The sequence below is a fragment of the Cibotium barometz genome, chromosome 4 (assembly GCF_041138505.1).
Source record: "Cibotium barometz isolate CiBa-2024 chromosome 4, ASM4113850v1, whole genome shotgun sequence".
Taxonomy (NCBI): domain Eukaryota; kingdom Viridiplantae; phylum Streptophyta; class Polypodiopsida; order Cyatheales; family Cibotiaceae; genus Cibotium; species Cibotium barometz.
This window is the reverse complement of record NC_141049.1, coordinates 39,926,874-39,948,862: the sequence shown is the minus strand read 5'-3', so window position 1 is coordinate 39,948,862 and position 21,989 is coordinate 39,926,874. Positions and strand designations below refer to the sequence as shown.

General features: G+C 43.1%; 1 protein-coding gene across 1 annotated transcript in view; it reads left to right on the top strand.

The window, feature by feature from the left end:
- Positions 1 to 9,353: 9,353 nt before the first annotated feature.
- LOC147639251 (phospholipase D gamma 3-like) overlaps positions 9,354 to 21,989 on the top strand; it is an 83,734-nt gene continuing 71,098 nt past the window's right edge. The window contains exon 1 of the mRNA XM_086788945.1: positions 9,354 to 11,451. Within this exon, the coding sequence (XP_086645071.1) occupies positions 9,751 to 11,451 (1,701 nt within the window). The 5' untranslated portion in view covers positions 9,354 to 9,750. The remainder of the gene's footprint in view (positions 11,452 to 21,989) is intronic.

Below are 21,989 nucleotides of genomic sequence, written 5' to 3'. Positions count from 1 at the left end.
TATGATTGTGTTTTTATTTAGTGACCATTCGTTCTAGATTGTATAAGTATTTTTTATTATTTCTCTCTATCTCCAGGTATTAAAAAATCATGATTGCTATTAAAATATAACTTGATTATGTTTCATGCAAAGACATGTCATTAAATATCTTGAAGTTGACCTATGACGATAACAAATTGTTGGATGCGATCTTCTTTGAGGAGATGCCACAATTGGGCTCTTTTGGGTATCACTGTAGCCCAAAATGGGAAGTTCTTGGCTTTGACGTGTGGGATGATATTAATCCTTGATATATTTATATAGTCTTGGACCCTTATAGGCTAGATGACAATCTCAAGCTCCTCTTAATTAAAGAGGCATTGGGATTATTAGATGGCTTTTACATTGTGGGTAGTAGATGTAGGAGCTATGAGGAAAAGCGCTTCATTTTTAGGGAAATATTGAAGTGCATTCCGTTGAAAAAGTTGGTAAAGATAATGTAATAAGATTTAAGTTTGTTGATGTGTGGGTCTCTCTCTCTCTCTCTCTCTCTCTCTCTCTCTCTCTCTCTCTCTCTCTCTCTCACACACACACACACACACACACACACAAACACACCCACATGAAATACACCAATAGTTATTCTTGCTCCTTATTTTGTATTTGGTGTGAAATATAGTTAGGAGAGGGTGATAAAAATAGAGAGATCATAAGTTTGTTATTTTTTGTGCCTTTGTATGTGATTGTGTAGAAGCAAGCAGAAGGACGATTGAATCAAAGTTGGTGCTTTGGAGTATAATTCTCTCTTCAACTTGAGGTTTGTTCTTTTGATGTCATCACTGTCTCTCTAAATTTTACGTTAAAAAGGAATGCATAGAGTAAGGGTTAGCTAGAGAGAGAGAGAGAGAGAGAGAGAGAGAGAGAGAGAGAGAGAGAGTTGTGTACATCAAGATACTTTTTTATTCTCTTTCTATCTTATGAGTGTTTTGTTATTGATAATTTGTATTGCAAATGTTAGTACAATATTAATATGTATTCTCTTTCTATCTTATGAGTGTTTTGTTGTTGATAATTTGTATTGCAAATGTTAGTACAATATTAATATGCTAGAAACCTTTCATTTTTAGACTTCTGGCTTTGAGATTGTACAGAATATACAGAATATACAAACTATAGAAGCCTTGGAGAATATATGCATGTAGTAGTCTTATGTTAATTGATAAACATTCTAAAAAAAGCAAAAAACCTTTCATATACAATTAATTGTATCACTGTGTACTTCTTTTTATTGCGGTACATATGTAGGTTACTAGGGTTAGGTATATGTTGGCAAAGATACATAGAGATAATTGTAGAGCTTTAAGATATTAATTTTGGATTTCAGTAAATGAAGATTCAAAATGATAACAACCGCTCCAAAGTTGTAGTGGTTGTGGATGATTCTTCAAATGAAGAAGTAGCTTTGTCTACGTCGCCTGAGTTGATGAATGTTCGAACTGCAAAACACCTTGCTCGGTCAAGGTCTCCATCTAAACAAACAAGCTCTAAACGTCTACAAACTATTGCGGATATATGCGAGCGCACAGAGAAAAAATCGGTTACTTTGCAAGGAGTACTTAGATGCCCTTTGGGATGAGATTCATGGAAGTGGCAGCCAAAGGGGAGATACGTTAAGAGATGAGTTGACTCATCATTATTTGAATGTCTCTATGCCCCACATAAAAATCGTCTCCTTGACCCGGCATGATAGTTGCTACCTCACTTCCTGTAGGAGGGACCAAGTATTGCCTTGAGGTTGATCGCGCTTCAGTGTGATGACCATTCTCAAATCTGCATGTAGACTTGACAGCAACATTTCTCTCATTGAATGAAGTGCACGGGTGTACGGATTATGTCCATACATCATTGTTTGCAACCTTTCAAGAATGATATGATTTAAAGAGGACATCCCATGAAGTCTATTCCCTAATTCATGCTCTGTATCATACACATAAAGCTGAGCAAATCAAGGAGCCGCATCTCGTGTTTCATCAGGTAAAACAGAACCAACACGATGATAGGTGGTGCCATGGATTTGAAAATTAAATACTCCTCCCCCCTAGTGAACTGACTATCCAAGTGAACACCAAGTGAAACGAATGCCAAGGCATTATTATAAGAGCGTATATTCTTTCTGTATTCTTTGCTTGCATTATCATTACCATGTAACAACTCCACCAATGAAGGAGATGGATTTTCCAATGGTAGTAAAGAGACCTTCCCACTTCCACAACAGTGTTTGCCCACATACTCTCCAAGCTTTCTTGATGCCTCACACTTCCAAATTATTGCACCACAAAAATGGAACTTATGAGAAAGGGCTCCTATAATGAGTGAAGAGTACAATCTCCAGAATATACCACCATAGTTGTTGGGTGCTTAACATTTTGAGGCAAAGAAAACACCCGCCTTATAGAGTGGCATTCAGATTTAATATCTTTCACATCACCAACAACAAACGTTATAGAATGAAAATTATCATCCATATAGGTAGCTCATTTAAATCAAATGACCAGGGACCTCGCGCCATATCTCTATATGTCTAAGCATTGTGATGTTCATTGATAGGTTCTTGAAGAACCGTAGCTTTGAGAATTGCTCTATCACTTGAATCCAAGTGGATTCAAGTGAAGAACCGTATCCAAGTGAATTGCTCTATCCACTTGAATCCAAGTGGATTCAAGTGAATTGCTCTATTCACTTGAATCCAAGTATTCAAGTGAATTACTCTATCACTTGAATCCAAGTGGATTGCTCTATCACTTGAATCCAAGTAAATCCAAGTGGATCCAAGTGAATTGCTCTATCACTTCAAGTGAATTGCTCTATCACTTGAATCCAAGTGAATTGCTCTATCACTTGAATCCAAGTAAATCCAAGTGGATCCAAGTGGATTCAAGTGGATTGCTCTATCACTTGAATCCAAGTGGATTCAAGTGGATTGCTCTATCAGATTCAAGTGAATTGCTCTATCACTTGAATCCAAGTGGATTGCTCTATCACTTGAATTCAAGTGAATTGCTCTATCACTTGAATCCATGTGGATAGAGCAATTCACTTGGATTCAAGTGAATTGCTCTATCACTTAAATCTAAGTGGATTCAAGTGAATTGCTCTATCACTTGACTATCACTTGAATCCAAGTGGATTCAAGTGATAGAGCAATTCAAGTGGATTCAAGTGGATTCAAGTTAAGGAGCAATCCAAGTGGATTCAAGTGATAGAGCAATTCACTTGAAGTGGATTCAAGTGAATTGCTCTATCACTTGAATCCAAGTGGATCCAAGTGAATTCAAGTGAATTGCTCTATCACTTGAATCCAAGTGGATCCATGAATCCAAGTGAATCCAAGTGGATTCAAGTGAATCCAAGTGAATCCAAGTGGATTGCTCTATCACTTGAATCCAAGTGATAGAGCAATTCACTTGAATCCACTTGGATTCACTTGAATCCAAGTGAATCCAAGTGGATCCAAGTGGATTCAAGTGAATCCAAGTGATAGAGCAATTCACTTGAATCCAAGTGATAGAGCAATTCACTTGAATCCACTTGGATCCACTTGGATTCACTTGGAATTCAAGTGAATCCAAGTGGATTCACTTGGATCCACTTGGATTCAAGTGAATTCAAGTGGATCCAAGTGAATCCACTTGGATCCACTTGAATTCACTTGAATCCAAGTGGATCCAAGTGGATTCACTTGGATTCACTTGGATTCCAAGTGAATCCAAGTGGATCCAAGTGAATCCACTTGGATTCACTTGGATTCAAGTGAATCCAAGTGGATCCAAGTGAATCCAAGTGGATTCAAGTGGATTCAAGTGAATTGCTCTATCACTTGAATCCAAGTGATAGAGCAATTCCAAATGTTTTCAATTCCACCTAGGTTAAAGTAATCCGTAAGATTAGAAACATTTTGCTTTCGAATGCAAGCCCTTGTCCATGACCGTTTACGGCGAGTCATGCGTGTTGCATCCAAAATGCAAAGCCGACGAACTTGGTTCAAACTCAAGTATGCACAGCTCCTAACCATCTTCAATCTCCTTTGAAACACAAAATAACGAATACTACTTTTCTTAACTTCAAAAAACAACACAACACTTGAGATAGACATAGAGAGAGACAATGATATAGATTAACAGTGATATATATATATATATATATATATATATATATATAGAGAGAGAGAGAGAGAGAGAGAGAGAGAGAGAGAGAGAGAGAGAGAGAGACAAAGTTTAAACATGTTGAGAGATGGAAAATAAGAGCCAAGAACAAAATAAAAGAGAACAATATTAAATTTGAGAGAGAGAAATTTCATATATATTGCCAAAATGGAGAGCCAAATCTAAAAGTTGCAACATAATTTGTCCCTTGATCAAAAAACATCATTCCTCTTACAAAGTCTCTAGGCAACTACCCTGGTTTCTAAAACACGGCACATCTTTTTCATAATTGCATTGATCCGATTAACAGATATCTTTAGACTCAATATCTTCAAGCCTAATGTACACACTTGATCTTTTAGAGAATTTACGTGTTCTTTACATTGCCCATTACATCCACGTAGACATTCCCCAATTTCAACATGCATGTTCTCCATGAAAGAAATCATGTCTAGTTGGTTTGTCTCCATGCGACCACTACTGTCATGGACACGATGGAGACAGGTGCTATAAAAAAATATCTAACTTGCATCGCTCATATATGCCTCTATTATATGTTCTTCTATTTCCTCGAGGAGAGGATGGTTGGCATGTTGGAATTCCACTTAATGGTAGGAATAGAGAAGGCTCAAATGAGGAGATAAAGATCGTAACTTAATGACAATATTATGCATATAGACTACAGATTAGGGAAGATACAAATGCATGCCTTCTACGCGGTGGTCGTCTTTTGCAATAGTACATTGTTGATGCATATAGTAGCATGGAAGAATCTAGATTAGTATGGATATGCAAGAACCAGAAAGCATTGCATGCTGAAGTATACCAGGGTCTTGCAGATATGGTAAATTTAAGTGATGGGGTTAATAGAGTCTCTGTAGGCATTGCTGGACGCAGGGTAGTACTGCCATCTACATATACTAGGGGGCCTAGATATATGCATCAATTGTACCAAGATTCAATGGCTATTGTTAGAAAGATGGGTAAACCTGACTTGTTTATCACCTTTACTTGCAATCCCAAGCGGGACGAAATAACCAATGCTTTATTGCTGGGTCAAGTTGCCCAGGATTGACCCGACTTAACTACACGGGTCTTTTATGAGAAGCATAAGGATATGATGCACTTATTGGTGAAAAAATCAATATTTGGAAGGGTATTAGGATTTGTTTCTGTTATTGAATTTCAAAAAAGAGGCTTGCCACATGTACATATATTATTGATATTGGAAAGTGGAAGTAAACCGATTGAGATCCCTTACTATGATATGTTGGTATGTGCTGAACTTCCTGATGACAAAGTGATGTTTCCAGAGTTGCACAACATAGTTAGTCATTGTAATGTCCATAGACCATGTGGTGAACTAAATATGCGCTCTCCTTGCATGGTTAACGGAAGTTGCAAACATCGGTATCCTTGGAATTTTTGTGCGACTACTATCGTTGATGACAATGGGTATCCAACTTACATGCGACGAGATGATGGTGGTTTCATCCAGGTAAAGGATCATAGGGTGGATAGTCGATGGGTTGTTCCATATAACCCTTTTCTCTTTTTAAGGTACAAAGCCCATATTAACATAGAAGTATGCTCTACCATCACAGCTGTAAAGTATTTGTATAAGTATGTATATAAAGGACATGATAGAGCTACTATAGAATTGCAAAACATGAATGGGGTTATTGATGAGGTTAGTCAATATCTGGATGCACGGTACGTTTCAGCGTTAGAGGCATGTTGGCGCATATATCAATATGATTTGCATGATGAAAAGCCTGATATACAAAGGTTACATGTTTATCTCCCGATGCACAATAATGTGCTTTTCAATGACCATGATAACTTACGTGATGTGATTAGTTGTGATAGAAAGCAAAGAACATCTCTCACCGAATGGTTCAAAGCCAATCAATTGTATACGGATGCAAATAGCTTACTATATGTTGATTTCCCTTGCAAGTGGGTGTAGAATTCGGCTCTTCACTCATGGACTAAAAGGAAAAGGGAAAATATGATCGGACGTATGTATAATGTTAGTCCAAGTGCAGGTGAGCAATATTACCTACGCATGCTACTCACAGTGTGCAAAGGGTATAAATCTTTTGAGTACTTGCGAACAGTGAATGGACATTTGTATCCATGTTTTAAAGCTGCATGTGAAGCCAGAGGATGCTGGAGAGTGATAAGGAGTGGTATATGTGTCTCCAAGAAGCTGTAATTCAGAATACAGGATTCCAGCTGCGTTAATTGTTTGTCATTATAATGGTTTTATGTGAGCCTATATACCCTGGACAGCTTTGGGATAAATTCTCCGCCGAACTTTCAGAAGATTTTTTTCATTCCTTGCAGCTGAGAGGGTGTGTCAATGTTGGTATTTGTCATTCTATAACAAAGAATCAAGCTTTGTTGCACATGCAAGATCTCTTACAACAATATGGAAAGCAGTTAGCTGATTTTGAAGGGTTGCCTATTCCAGATAGATCAAGTGTTGCCACTGTCAACAATGGTTTGTTGATGGAAGAGATAATGTTTGATTCTGTTCAGTAGGCTGCTTTGTCTGTTTCCATGGAAGGGAGTCTTAATAGTTGTCAATCAAGGGCATTTGATACTATTCTTAGAGTTGTTTCTTTGAACAGGGTGGTGTTTTTTCCTTGATGGACCACGTGGATTAGGCAAAACCTATCTTTACAATGCCTTGCTATCTCGATTGCGTGGAGAGAAACAAGTTGCCTTGGCATGTGCATCATCTGGAATAGCTGCATTGTTACTCTCAAATGGTCGTATAGCTCACTCACATTTTAAAATCCCATAAATGCTCAATGCTTCCAGCACATGTGGAATCAAAGTTAATAGCGCATTGGCTGAGGTGTTGAAGCTTGCAAGGTTAATCATTTGGGAACGAGGCCCCAATGATGCATCGTCATGCATATGAAGCACTGGACAAGACATTGAAAGACATTATGCAAAGTGATACAATGTTTGGTGGAAAAGTTATGTTCTTTGGTGGTGGTGACTTTAGGAAAATCTTACCGGTTGTGCCAAAGGGATCACGTGAGGATATTGTTGATGCAACGTTATGCCGATCACATATTTGGAGATATGTGAGTATTTTAAAGCTCACCCAAAACATGCGGGTTAGACAGAGTGCTTATTATGGTATAGAATATGAATTTGTCAAATAGACATTACAAATTGGGGATGGCAGTATAGGTCAGCCAAACAATGAAGGCAGAGTGGTAATTCCACCACAAATGTTGATCCATGGCAACTCTATTTTGAGTTTGGTAGAATGGGTATACAAAGATCTTCAGAGAGTGGAGGATTATGCATGCTTCTTCAAAGACCGTGCTATTCTTGCACTACGAAATCTAGAGGTTGATGAGATCAATGAACTCGCCTTGAGTTTGTTGCTCGGTCTTGAAAGAGAATACCTCAATGTAGATTTTGTTGCGAGAACGATGCAATACTGTATCCAATTGAGTTTATAAACAGTTTGAACTTAGGTGGTGGTTACCCTTCTCACCGCTTACTTCTAAAGATTAATGACCCTATCATGCTGCTCCGCACTTTGGACCCTCGAGACGGGGACTTTATAATGGTACCAGATTGATATGCAAGCAATTTAACTCAAAGGTGATAGAAGCAGAAATCATTACAGGTACAAACATTGGAGACATAGTCTTTATTCCTAGGATAACATTTTATGCCAACTATGCTTCAATTGCCTTTTGACATGAGAAGGAGACAATTTCTTGTTAGGTTAGCTTTTGTATGTCAATAAATAAGTCCCAAGGACAAACATTGAGTGTATTGGGACTTTATCTGGCCACATAAGTATTCACACATGGGTAGCTATACGTTGTTATATCACGTGTTAGATCATCCGATGCATTGAAAGTGTGTGTAAAGCATATTGTGGAATATGAAAGCGGCATAGAAGGTTCAAATGAAGTTTTCACAACTAATGTTGTCTACAAGAAGGTTTTGCAAATGGCATGCCGAAGAATGTAAATGTAAATGGTAGCTTACAAATGTTAGAGACTACATTTATACACATCTTTGTACAATGAAGTAAGCATTTGAATAGGGAATGTTTGCAAAGATGTGTCATGTGCAGTCTTTGTTTGCTTTGGATTGCTTTTATATATAGTGCTATTATATTATCCCTTGCTTGGCTCAAGCTATTGAGCGCGCGTACGCACACACACACACACACACACACACACACACACATACATATGTATATATATACATATGTATATACATATATATAAGAGAGAGAGAGAGAGAGAGAGAGAGAGAGAGAGAGAGAGAGAGAGAGAGAGAGAGAGAGAGAGAGTTATATTTGATATCAGGGGTATATTACTTAGGATGGATGTGGCAAGGAGATCATTTTCGTTCATCTATGGTGATGGATAAGATATTGAAGGTAATTTTTTGGACGTTTGCTATAATATAGGTATTATTATTTTTCAAGATCTATTTAATATTCATGGCTGAATTATAGACCCTCCATTTTGGGAAGGACAAGCAACATCATCTCTAATTATCAAACTATTAGAGAGCACTGGTGTTTTACGGTATATATATATATATATATAGAAACTTCCTTTTTAAATTGTTTTGCAATAGGGAATATCTTTATTTTTTAGAACCCAGATTATTGTTAGGTATGTATGGTCGAGATACTTACAAACGAGAGCTTTGGGCTCCTGGGAATTTACAATCTAAGATTGCGGATCAACTTCATGTACGTGTAATGTTTGTGGACTATGAAAAGCCTGATAAGTTAAATTTTTCGTGCATAGGCATTGGACAATACAGAATTTTTCGATTAGCTGTTTACAAGCCTATTCAAACGCCGTTCGCCTCAAATATTGATCCACCAAATGAGTTTTGTAAGGTTCTTTCCTTATCCTTCTTTTTTTCAACGATAATTATACCTTCAATACTAATGTTTTTATCTTGCATCTATTTTGCCAGATGGAGGCGAGGGGTATAGGCTTCCAAAGAAAGATAATCTAGTTGTCAGAAGATTGTTTTGAAGGAGTGTTAAGGTGTGTTAAGGTTGGCATCATTTTATTGGGTTGTAATGTTCGATGTATTTTTATATGAAACGGAAGGGCGACTTTACACATATTTCTTTTTTAATGGCTCCTACGTTAAAAAAAATGAGCGAAAGGAAGCTGTTCAACTCAGAAACTATCAAGCGTGGCGGCTGCGCGTGCATGAGGACGCGGCTTGTCTTGCGAACAAAGCTCACCCTTTGGCCTCATTTCCTCCACATCCGCTTTCTACAGCTTTGCTTCCCAACGACTTCGGACTCTTGACTAAATTTCATTAGGGTTGTCGGAATCACGTCGTTTGGGCAGACTCGGTGGAATTTCCGGCAGTTTAGGCGAAGAATTCCTTGTATTTTGGTAGGATTTGTCGGGAATCGGTCGAATTGCCAGTTGCAGCCTCGATCAAATCGCCATAGTTTACGACTCACGAGCTTGGGAGATCGCCCTTTCTATCTTGGCGTACCAGGTGTTTCTCTTTTTCTCTTGGCGTTCTTCTCCAACAAGTTATGCAGAGCAGCTCAGGCCGATGGGATTCTGGCCACAATCCCTATGTTGTGAGTGGCGGGCACCCTTATTCTGCTGACAATGAACATTCTCAGGGTTGGCCTGCAGCACCTTATTGGGCAGAACAAAGCCCCTTCGCTTATCCCCCTCCCCCTAACCCTTATTATTCTCATGTGGGCAGCACATCAAACTATCATCACACATACCCTCCTCCATTGTATCCATCACCGCCACCACCACCATCACAACCACAACCAACACAGGGCTCTGTAGATTTTTCATTGAACCCTCCATCAGTATACCCTAACAATAGTTTCCATAGCCCAGTAAAAACCCCCTCTTCCCACCCCTCAGGATCCCTTTACCCCCAAGCTTACCCCCCTCTTGCTTACCCTTCACTTGATGAGCCATCCCCTTACCCTTTGCCACATGCTGTGGGGACGGCCAATCCTTCCACCTATCCTTCGAGTCCACATTACTGTCCCCCTAGCACCTCACAACCCGCTACCCATCCTTTGCCACATGCCGTGGAGCCGGCCTACTCCTACAAGCCACATTACTCATCTTCTCAGTTCACTTCCCCATCTCTCCATGATTCAACTGGGTCTTTTCACATAGATAACGGGCGTGGAGATTCATCATACTGGCAAGCTGAGGGAAGCTTTTCTTCAACAGAGCATTCCTTCGCAGGTCAACAGCGTCCGCACTCCCTCAGTCAGAGTGCCTCTTGGTCTTGTGGCTCAAGCCATTGCTACTTTCCACATGATATGGCCGCCAATGGAGCCCTCATGCCATATTCAGGAGAGTTACGCTCATTGAAATACTATCTGCTGTATGGGTCATTGGACGTCTGGATCCATTCGGCAACAAACTTACCGAATCTGGACACCTTTTCAGAGAGCTTGAGGCAATGCCTGCTGACTGTGCTTGAACCACGCCATCAAGCTCTCCCAAGATTGCCGGAGAGCATCTCAAAGAGGATCACAAGTGATCCATATGTGAGTCTGGTTTTAAAGGGTGCAACACTTGCAAGGACCACTGTTATCAGCAATAACCAAGACCCTGTATGGGAAGAGCATTTTGTAGTAGATGTGGCTCACAAAGTGGCAGATATTGAACTGGTTGTAAAAGACAATGATATGGTAGGAGCCCAGTATATTGGGGAAGTCAAAATACCAGCAGGGCTGATTTTATCCAAGCCAATCCAAGGACAGTTCTTCAATTTACTGAACAAGGATGGAAAGCCTTGCAAGCCAGGTGCTCAGCTAAAAATATCATTGAATTATTGCCCAGTTGATCAAGATCCATTATACAGATATGGGGTTGGTGCAGGTCCTCCTTATGTAGGGGTTCCAAAAACCTACTTTCCTCTCCGGAGAGGTGGCCGTTTGACACTTTACCAGGATGCTCATGTGGCAGACAAGTCTCTCCCAGAGATTAAGCTTGAGGGAGGGATGAAATTTGAACATAGGAGCTGCTGGGAGGATATATGCCAAGCCATTGTAGATGCTCAACATCTTATTTACATTGCCGGGTGGTCTATATACACTAAAATAAAGCTTGTTAGGGATAAGGACAAACAGAGGAATGAGGCAGCTTACAAAGACTTGGGGGAGTTATTAAAATGGAAAGCTCAAAGTGGAGGTGTTCGTGTGTTACTGCTAGTATGGGATGACAAAACGTCACATGCCATCATTAACAATGTATGCCACTCTCTTGAAAGCTTTTTTTAAACAGCTTGTGTGATAACCATTTAATTTTGCATGTTTAACGCATATGGTCCAAACCTATGCTTTAGTTTTACTGGTTTAGTCATAATGATGCAAGGATTGGATTTTTGGAATCGCCTCCCTCCCCACCTCTTCCTTTTTTGTTTTGTTTTTGCTTAAGTTGGGTTACAGGACCCCAAATCTGTTGTGCAATGCTGCGTCCCCATAGACAATGTTGTACGGACTCAGAATCTGTCGCACATCTAGGACAGGAAGGTGCTACACCGATCTCCACTGATTGGTGGGGAGACCACCATGTAAGAATAACCAAAAGAAATGAGAGATCTGGCTCCTTTTGTATGAGTGCCAAAGTCTATGCCAATATTTGCGCTGTATCACTGGAGAAATATCATAGCTCTCCCAATGAGGCCTGAGAGTAGGGATCTTATGCATCTGTCGAGTGAGGAGAAGCCTGGCATTCCGAACAGTGAAACTGAAAAAAGGAAGGCTTTTCAAAGGATCGAAGGCATCAATCCACTCCCACTCTCCTGGATCCCACTGAAGTTATCTGATAGGACTACAACCATATAGCCACAAACACCAAGAGCCATGAGTCACTATCTGAGGAGAAGGGTCAATGAACCAATGCTTCCCCGAGCGACCAACAATCTTCACTGGACTAAGCCTAGTATCTGGGATGATCCCCTCCATACTACATCTCCTCAATCTCCCACCAGGCATGATAGAATAAATGAGGAAATCTATATCCTCCTGGCCTGGTAGAGCAATGACCTGCAGGGTATGCCTATCCTCGAAAAAACTCCCCGCCAACTCGGATGATAGTCTCCGTGAAAGGTCCTAGAAAGCCACTCATGCGGAATAGCTGCATCAATTTGATCAATACGAATGCGAGAGCCCCTAAGATGCTGAGTGGATGCAACTCTTCGATCCTCCGAAAGACTCTTAAAGGTCTTCCAAGCAAGAACTGTGTAAGCGCATCTCTCCCATCCTGACTGACCATTGCATATAACGAGATGCACCAAGTAGCCGACCAGCCTCATCCCTAATGAACTCGTTCCACACAATAGGTTGTCGGTCAGCCTCGTCCAAAGACCTAGGAAGCCTTTGTCGCAAAAAATATCTCATGCTTCTCCATGCTCTGACAATGGTTGCAATAAGAGGGGAAGATGGTGCCCTAATATCAACCTTTGTGAACAAAAAACGTGTGTTGGGCATCCAGTCTCTTCCGACCCTGGGTGTACATCTGGAAATCTGAGGGCTCAGTGCCTGCTGGTAGGAAACCTTTGACCACAAGTTTGCAAAGCAACGCCCTGCACTGAACATCCGGATCGATAATATACAAGCCCCCCTCTCTTTGGGGCTGAATAACTGTGAGCCAAGCTACCCTGGGACGAGTGTCTGAGGTGCCATCCAAGCCCGACCAGAGAAAATTGGGGATCAATCTCCGCAATTGGCCAATGCACGCACGAGAGAAGCACCAACAAGAGGCAGTAAACCAAGCTGAGGCAAGCAAAACCTGATTAGCCACCAAAGCTCTGGAGGCTAAATCTAATCTCCTGGAGCTCCAATGGAGGAGCTTCTTCCAGATACTCATAAGTACCGGAGCAAACTGCTGTGCAGGAGAAATATCAATCCCAACTTGGCATCCCGAATATCTAGCAGTGCATCCTCTGTTGATCCAAGTAAAACCAAGCTGTGCACCCCAATCAACTCTCGGTGAATTGTCATACAAAAGGACACACTTCTCGGGATTGTCCGAAGAAGCTTCCAAAGCCCGTCGCCGCCGCCTCCACAGCTTCCGTGGTGGTGAGCTCAGCTCCCACAGACCCCAGCGGCTAGCCCTAGTTCTTCAAACCTCGGTGCTTCAATTGGAGCAATTATTAGTCGGGAGCTCGAAGATAAGCAGAAGGGTGCCCATGACTAGGAGTATGAGCGCAATGAATTGCTCAAGTCCTTTGGCTACATAGGTGGCCAGAGAGTCGTCTTGTTTGATAGCGGCAGCACGGAGGATGTGGTCACGGAATAGGCCGCTAGGCGTGCCCGTTTCGAGCTGACTTCGGTGGACAAACAGGTTGAGGGTTTTAGCACAGGTATAGCGTCAAGTATGAAGCTCTAGGTGCTAAGTTAGTGATTCAGGGCATAGAGTTTGTGCGTGATTTTATGGTTGCCCCTCTTGTAGGAGCAGACATAATTTTGGGTATTCAGTGGTTTCACAAGTTTCTCCCTGATGTCAAGTGGGACAAGCACACGTTCCAGATCAATCGGAATGTGTCAAACGCCCCAGTGACCATTAAGTGTGAGCCAGGTATTCCGAACTTTCCGCTCATAAGCCACTTGCAGGCTAAGCGAGCAGTCAGGAAAGGCGCATAGTGTGCGATGATTTACATCCAGACAGCCCAGATGGTGGCCAGTGCTTCCGAGAAGTACTCGGAAGCACTGGCCAGTTCCAGAAGATTTTTCTTCGGGAGAGCCTCTCTCCCCAGCTCCCCCTGTCCAGACCGGACGATCACAGGATTGACCTCCTTCTAGGTTCGGAACCCCCGAGCAAGTTTTCGTATCGCCTTTCCAAGGCAATGGAATCGGAGTTGGACCGCCAACTCCAAGAATTGTTGCAAGCTGGCTTCATCTGCCCCAGCGTGTCGCCATTTGCAGCACCGATCTTGTTTGTCAAGAAGAAAGATGGGTCTTCCCGTTTGTTGTACACTCAACAAGCTGACTATCAAGAGCAGATTCCCGATGCCTCGAATTGACTATATTCTCGAGAGGCTGAATGGAGCAAAGGTGTTATCAAAACTGGATTTAAAGAGTGGGTACCACTAGGTGTGGATTGTGGAGGGGGACATCCCCAAGACAGCCTTCCGTACAGAACGGGCCCACTATGAATTTGTGGTCATGCCATTTGGCTTGATGAACGTCCTAGCTACATTTAACCGCATGATGATGCGTGTTTTCTGGGATTTGATTGGACAGTGTGTTCATATTTTTGGACGACATACTGGTATTTTCAGCTACGGTTGAACAGCATGAAGAAAGTCCTTAAGTTGCTGGAAAGCAACGAGCTCTATGTCAATGAAAAGAAGTCAGAATTTTATCTGTTCTAGGTGCATTACTTGGGATATATAATTAGTGCTGAAGGCATTTGACTTGATCCGGCTAAAGTACCTTAGACAGTCTATGACATTAGACATTTGTGGGTACCGCCGAGAAGAACTATTCAGTCTATGATCGTGAACTCCTAGGAGTGATACAGGCCTTGAAACATTGGAAACATTTCCTGTCTGGCCATGACTTCGAGGTTCGCACTGACCATCAGGCATTACGCTGGATTCAGACAATGCCAAGTGCACAGTGGAGTGATCGACAACACCGCTGGAGTCAGATATTCCAGCAGTTCGGTGGTATGATTGAGTACCTTCCAGGAAAGGCCAATCCAGTGGCCGACGCTTTGAGCAGGAAGGGACAAGTGTCTACAATTCAGACCACTAGACTTGATCTTGTTGGTACAAGACTAGAGGACATGAAGCACACGTACGCGGATTCGAGGAATTCGGTACACAGTGGGAACATGCATTGGATGCCACAGGACCATGCCACTTTCTGATACACGATGGTTGGCTTTTCTACAAAGGCCGACTGTGTGTCATGAAGTCATTCAGGGCAGCTCTTCTCCATGATGCCCATGACGCCATTACAGGTGGTCATAGGAGCATGAATTCCACTCTGGAGAAATTGAAACGGCAATACTATTGGCCAAAGATGAGGCGTGATGTGTTTACACATGTACAACGCTGTGACATTTGTCAAAGGTGAAAGCTCCTCGTGGAAAGAAGATAGGGTTGTTACAGCCCTTGGCAATTCGTGAGGGTCCTTTCCAAGACATTTCCATGGACTTTGTCACGAAGCTGCCTCACGGTCCGAGTAAGCGTAATACGCAGTGCTTAACTATTGTTGATAGGCTTAGCAAATTTGTTATGCTTATTCTTGTAGGGCCAATGTGACCGCCAAGGATGTTGCCCAATTGTTCATTCGGCATTGGTACCCGATTGGCGGGATTCCTAGGACCATAGCGTCAGACCGAGATGCCAAGTTTACCAGTCATTTTTGGAGGGCATTGTTTGATAATTTTGGTACTAAGTTGAATTTTTCCAGTGCATTCCACCCACAGACAGACGGCCAGACAGAGATATACAACCAGTTGGCCTTTGATGTGTTGAAGTGTTATGTCCACGATCAGCAAGGTAAGTGGGAATCGTATTTACCTTTAGTTCAAGCTGTTTTGAATGATTCTTTTTCTTCAGCTATTGGCAGGACTCCATATGAGAAGACCTTTCCAGTCGTTGTTAACCAGGACTTCGTCTTTAGTACCAGAGGCGAACAGAGTGACGGAGTCTTACCAGGAGATTTTAGAGTCAGTAAAGGACAGATTGGCTAAAGCGTAAGAGGCCTACACTCGACAGGCCAATAAAGACCGAAGGGATATGAAGTTTTCGGAAGGGGATTGGGTTTATCTTCGGATTATGAAGCAAAGATTGAAACAGGTGGGCAAGCGATGCCCAAAGTTGTCTTTCAGGAGCTTCGGACCTTTTCCCATCCGGAAAAAGATTAATGAGGTGTCTATGCAGTTAAAGCTACCTCCGAGTTGGACTATGCACGATATATTTCATGTCAGTTGGTTAAAGCCATATGCAGGTCCATCCCCTTCAGAGGTCAAAGACGAAACGAAACCAGACATTGTTGATGAAGCAGAAGTTATGGTTCCAGAATAGATCCTTCTGCACCGTTTCAAGCATGGCTCAGGCCGAAGACTACGACAAATCCTCACAAAGTTTCAGGACCGAGGAACCCATGAAGCGGTATGGCTCAACAAAGAGTTTTTCGAAGACTATCTGGCATTATTGACGGATTATTTGGAGGCTATGCAGCTTCCATCAAGTTAAGCAGAAGGTCCTAGGGCAAGAATAAGGTAGATTCCAGGAGATTACAGCCTTTACATGGCTGTAGGGCAAGTATGGGGCAGCCCATACAGGCTGCCCAGCCCTTGGATTGTGGGCAAAAGCTGTGCCCAACCCTCTGGAAGCAGGCGCATCATGCCCAGCCTTTTAGGAAAAAAACGTAGCATTTTATGGGATTTTATTCAGCATTTATTGCTGAATATACAGAGTCATGGGACATTAAATGCTGGCCGCCTGGTTCTATGCTGGCCGACTGCTCCTGTGTGGGTAGTATAAATAGAAGTGTCCATAATCCCATTCATTCATCTCATTCTCCACCAAGAGCTCAAGCATAAGAGGCTAGACAAAGCCAAGAGGGTGCTAAGCAAAGGGGTGAAGGATTCTGGTCAAGGGCAGGGTATTCCCAGCCAAGAAAAGGTCCAAGATTGCTGTATTTTCTTTCAGATTTTCTCATCATTCTAATAAAGCAAATACACCATCCGTGGTGGGGGCCCTACAGAGGGTAATTGGGACCCAATACTGTGTCCTCTCCACCTCTCCCTCTCTCTCTATTTTCTGCACATCTCCTTTCAATTTGTGCGTTAATGTCCGTCGCGAAAAGAGTGGTGAATTCTGAGTATTGAAGTTACCGATTCTTCTCTGAAGCTTCCGCATATTACATGTGTGATAAAAGTCGCTAATATCACAGAGAGCAGAGGCCAGGCTTTGAGAGGCCTGTAAGAAGTCATGAGATCTCCAAATATCAAGCAAACGACGCGATAGTTCTGCATCTGAAAACAAATGATCAGGGATGCATACATGGGGTGCTAATCCATGGCAATTCGGATCTCTAATACATAAAACCACTAGGCAATGATCCGATTTGGAGGTGCCTGTAGCAATCAAAGTATGTCCACCTCTGTCAAGCACCCAATCATCCACATAAAATCTGTCTAACCGTGCATAGATACATTCTACATCTCTTCTCCTGTTAGACCATGAATAAAGAAGAGTGGATGGACTCCTCAAAATGTCATCCTCATGCCAACAATCTCTACCATGAATGGAGAGTATAAACCTCTCCCAAGACGCTTTTTCAAGAGGATGCACCAAGCCCTCATGTCCACCTCTTTTATCCGTTGGCATCTCAACATGTTAAAATCCCCACCAATAATCCAATTGTAAACCGGCCTTCAGAAACCAAAGGGCGGTGGAACAAACATTTACACATAAAACACTTCAACACCATTGAGGACCTAGAAAAGGAAAACAAACAGGGGGAGCTAGAGTGCTCCTGCAAAAAGTACACGGACACCGATTGGCCCCAAATCGCAGTGGCGCCCCTTGCGGTATTTCTTTAATTGATTATAAGAGCTTTGATTACAATATAAGGCTGGGAACTCAGCCGTCCCAGTAGAACTCCTGAAGCCTGCAAAGAACCTGCATCTGGCTTCTTGTCCACACGGCATCCACAAACAAATCCAGCCATTGTTCACATCGAAAGACTCTCCCACATTGAGTCTGCATACAGAAGCTTTCTCCCATGATCAAGGCTGCCACAACCATCCATAGCCTCTCACACTATGAACAACATCACACCCCGACACATCCAGTGCTCCTGTATCACAACACAGACTCCCAAACTGTCTCTCAAAAGAGAACTCGCATCACAGCACAGCATACCATACAGTTGACACACCTGTACAAACCCTCTCTACCTTCCAAGGGTACTATCCATCTCTGTCATGGATTCCCTGTCCCTTGTCCTATCAGTAGCAAGGCTGTACCAAACATGTGTCCACTCCTGTACCTTCTGCCTGCATGTGACCTGTCTCCTAGAGCAACCCAAAAACAAGTTTCCTCGAGAAAACCTACGACCTGTTTCCACATGAAACCCTTAGGCCTGTTTCCCTTTGAAACTTTTGTCCTGTATCCCATACATCTAGTTACCTGTTCCCTCATGAAACATCTGGCAACATAGAGATACTCATAACTGTAGGTCCCTCTGTTCCTTTCTAGCAAGAAGAAAGCAATCTGCTCCATGAGCACGCAGCCACGCGAGCTTGCATCACTCCCATGCCAAGAAACATATTCAAGTGACCTGTACTTGCAGCCAAAAACCCAAGCATAAAGCTGAATTTGCAGCCAAACAAAAACAGCCCATAGACTGTCCCAAAACAGTCCTGAACCCAAAGCAAAGAGAAGCTGAAAGTTCCATCAGTTGAACGCCATCATCATGATGTCTATGTTCATGAATATCCAGCCCTTGTCCACCTTTGTGTCCAGAGAAACCAACCCTTGTCTACTCTTCAGCAGAGGGAGAGAGAGAGAGAGAGAGAGAGAAAAAGGAGGCCTGTGTCACTGTTCTGAAGCACAGCACAGCAGCCAGCCCTTTAGTCTCCAAAAAGCAAAGGGGAAGGAGGGATTCAATAGGCGCCTGGTTCTGTCCTGCCCGTACAGCTGTCCGTACAGCTGCCACGTGGACTGTACCTGCAGGTGTACCTGACTGCGCCGTCTGTACTTGCAGCAGCCTGCCCTGCACCGCTAGTTTCTGCACCACCTGAATCTGCACCTGCAGCAGCCTGTCCTGGCACGTGGGCTGTACCTGCAGACAGCAGCCGTACACTACCTGCACAGGCCCATCCATGCACAGCCAGCATGCAGTCCATCTCTCCTCAGAAAAGCACACGTTTCCTCTAGGGAAAGGCGCCTACTTGCCTGCCAGCCCCTCCTCTTTCCCAAAAAGCACACGTGGCCCCAAAATAGCTTATGGGCCACGTTTTCTTCATAAATGGCATTAAAAATTACTTTGAAGGTTTTTAAAACCTTTTAAGTTAAAATTCCTTTGCCCCCTTTCACACATGGGGTTATCCACACATGGGCTTCCATCTTCACTCCCACCTGATGCCATTCACACTGTCCACCATGTCCCCGTGCACACTTGCATCTTGTCCAGGGAAAAACACAGGGTCATGACATACCCCCCTCTTGAAAAATGGCAAGCGTCCTCGATTGCACTCAATGGCACAGTAAGGCATTTGATGAGCAAAGACACCCCATATGGCAAAAACAATGGCCTTCCAACGAATCTGGATGATAGAACAATCATCCTGCACGATAAGCCACACTGTCCTCTTGCTTGTTCCTTCAGAACCTACAGCAAAAGTCTAAAACCAAATGGAAACACGTTAACTGTGTTAGCCAAAACAAAACCATGCATCATTCTACATATGGCACACATATGCATGACACACATATACATTCGCAAACAATATGCTCCTCAAGATGCTCTACCTACTCCAAAGTAATAGTCTAAGGGCTGCTCGCAAGCCTTACGCCCATGGGCATCCCGCAGGACCCACGACTGAAGGTAAAACATGAGCATATGCAAGCACTCAATGCATCCAAACACTACATCCAGTAAGTACTTTCCCACATATGTCTCATGGCCATCCCGCAGGAGTCACAGCCATGAACATAATAAAGCACTTGATGTATCATACCAACATACATGCAGCACATGACACAATGCAGAGTATTTCCCAATGTATTCTCAATGATACCAGGATCCAATGGCACCAGAATACAAAAATACCTCTACCTCAAAAAGTGTATGCATACATGCACAAACAGAGTTCGATCCATATTTCCATGAACCAAACCAACTCTAGGACTGCTCGCAAGACTTATGTCCTCCATAGAGTTATCCATAGTTGCAGTTAGAGTTCCAGGTGCGCGCGACTGTGAACCATACCCAACTTTACCATCTCCTGTGACTAGTACACAATATCATAGAAGTCCCATAAGCAGATGTACTGTTAGCCTGAGTACCTTCGGGTGAGTATAAAGATGTCACCAAGCGACTCCTAGATAACAAATGAGCCTGTCTGTAACAACAAGGGAGCGGAGGTGCTACCCCCCTCTTGAGCATCAGGCAATACTCCAGACCTATGCTCTGCTGAACCTGAATGAGCCGTAACAAGAGTCGACTCCGACTCAAAGGCATCAAGATAAAGCTGCAAATCCTGAGGTGAATCTGCTAAGTCACCCTCCTCCATCCACTTCGCATCCATCAGTGAACCTCCTCCATCCACTTCGTATCCATCAGTGAACAGCTCTTGAACTTCACAGGATAGCGACGGGAAACCTTACCCTGTACCTTTCTTTCCTTATGTGCCAGTATACGCTCAGGAATAAGAACCTCGTCAAGTTCCTCCACTTCCATCTGAGCCTCATCTGATACATCCTCAGGCACCCAAAACCTGCTTGCACTCCACCCAAGTGGTAAGCACAAGTCCCCGATGAAGCATAGTAGATCACCACAAAGAAACTGTCTTCCGAACCTATGAAGCCTCTATGAAGATACCACCGGTGACAAACTGTCGAAAGCCATAGCCTTCAACGCATCTCCTGCACCATAACACTTCAACTGCTTCTTGTTCCTGGCCGACTACTTCTTGTCCTTGGTGTCTTTTCTCCTGAACTTCATCTTCAGCTCTTGCTCTTCACCTCATATAGGCAAAGACACAAAATCCTCTACTCTGTCCTGCACTTCCTTTTCACTTTCCTCATGTTGAAGCTTTTGATGTGACTCTCATGAGACAACCACGAGCTCGCCCCCTTAGGAAAGTTGGCGATTGTCCCAACCAAAGCAACCACGGACTCGCCTCCTTGAGAAAGTCGACGATGTGTCCCGGCAACGGAACCTTGTAAACCGGCCTTCAGAAACCAAAGGGCGGTGGAACAAACATTTGCACATAAAACACTTCAACACCATTGAGGACCTAGAAAAGGAAAACAAACAGGGGGAGCTAGAGTGCTCCTGCAAAAAGTACACGGACACCGATTGGCCCCAAATCGCAGTGGCGTCCCTTGCGGTATTTCTTTAATTGATTATAAGAGCTTTGATTACAATATAAGGCTGGGAACTCAGCCGTCCCAGTAGAACTCCTGAAGCCTGCAAAGAACCTGCATCTGGCTTCTTGTCCACACGGCATCCACAAACAAATCCAGCCATTGTTCACATCGAAAGACTCTCCCACATTGAGTCTGCATACAGAAGCTTTCTCCCATGATCAAGGCTGCCACAACCATCCATAGCCTCTCACACTATGAACAACATCACACCCTGACACATCCAGTGCTCCTGTATCACAACACAGACTCCCAAACTGTCTCTCAAAAGAGAACTCGCATCACAGCACAGCATACCATACAGTTGACACACCTGTACAAACCCTCTCTACCTTCCAAGGGTACTATCCATCTCTGTCATGGATTCCCTGTCCCTTGTCCTATCAGTAGCAAGGCTGTACCAAACATGTGTCCACTCCTGTACCTTCTGCCTGCATGTGACCTGTCTCCTAGAGCAACCCAAAAACAAGTTTCCTCAAGAAAACCTACGACCTGTTTCCACATGAAACCCTTAGGCCTGTTTCCCTTTGAAACTTCTGTCCTGTATCCCATACATCTAGTTACCTGTTCCCTCATGAAACATCTGGCAACATAGAGATACTCATAACTGTAGGTCCCTCTGTTCCTTTCTAGCAGGAAGAAAGCAATCTGCTCCATGAGCACGCA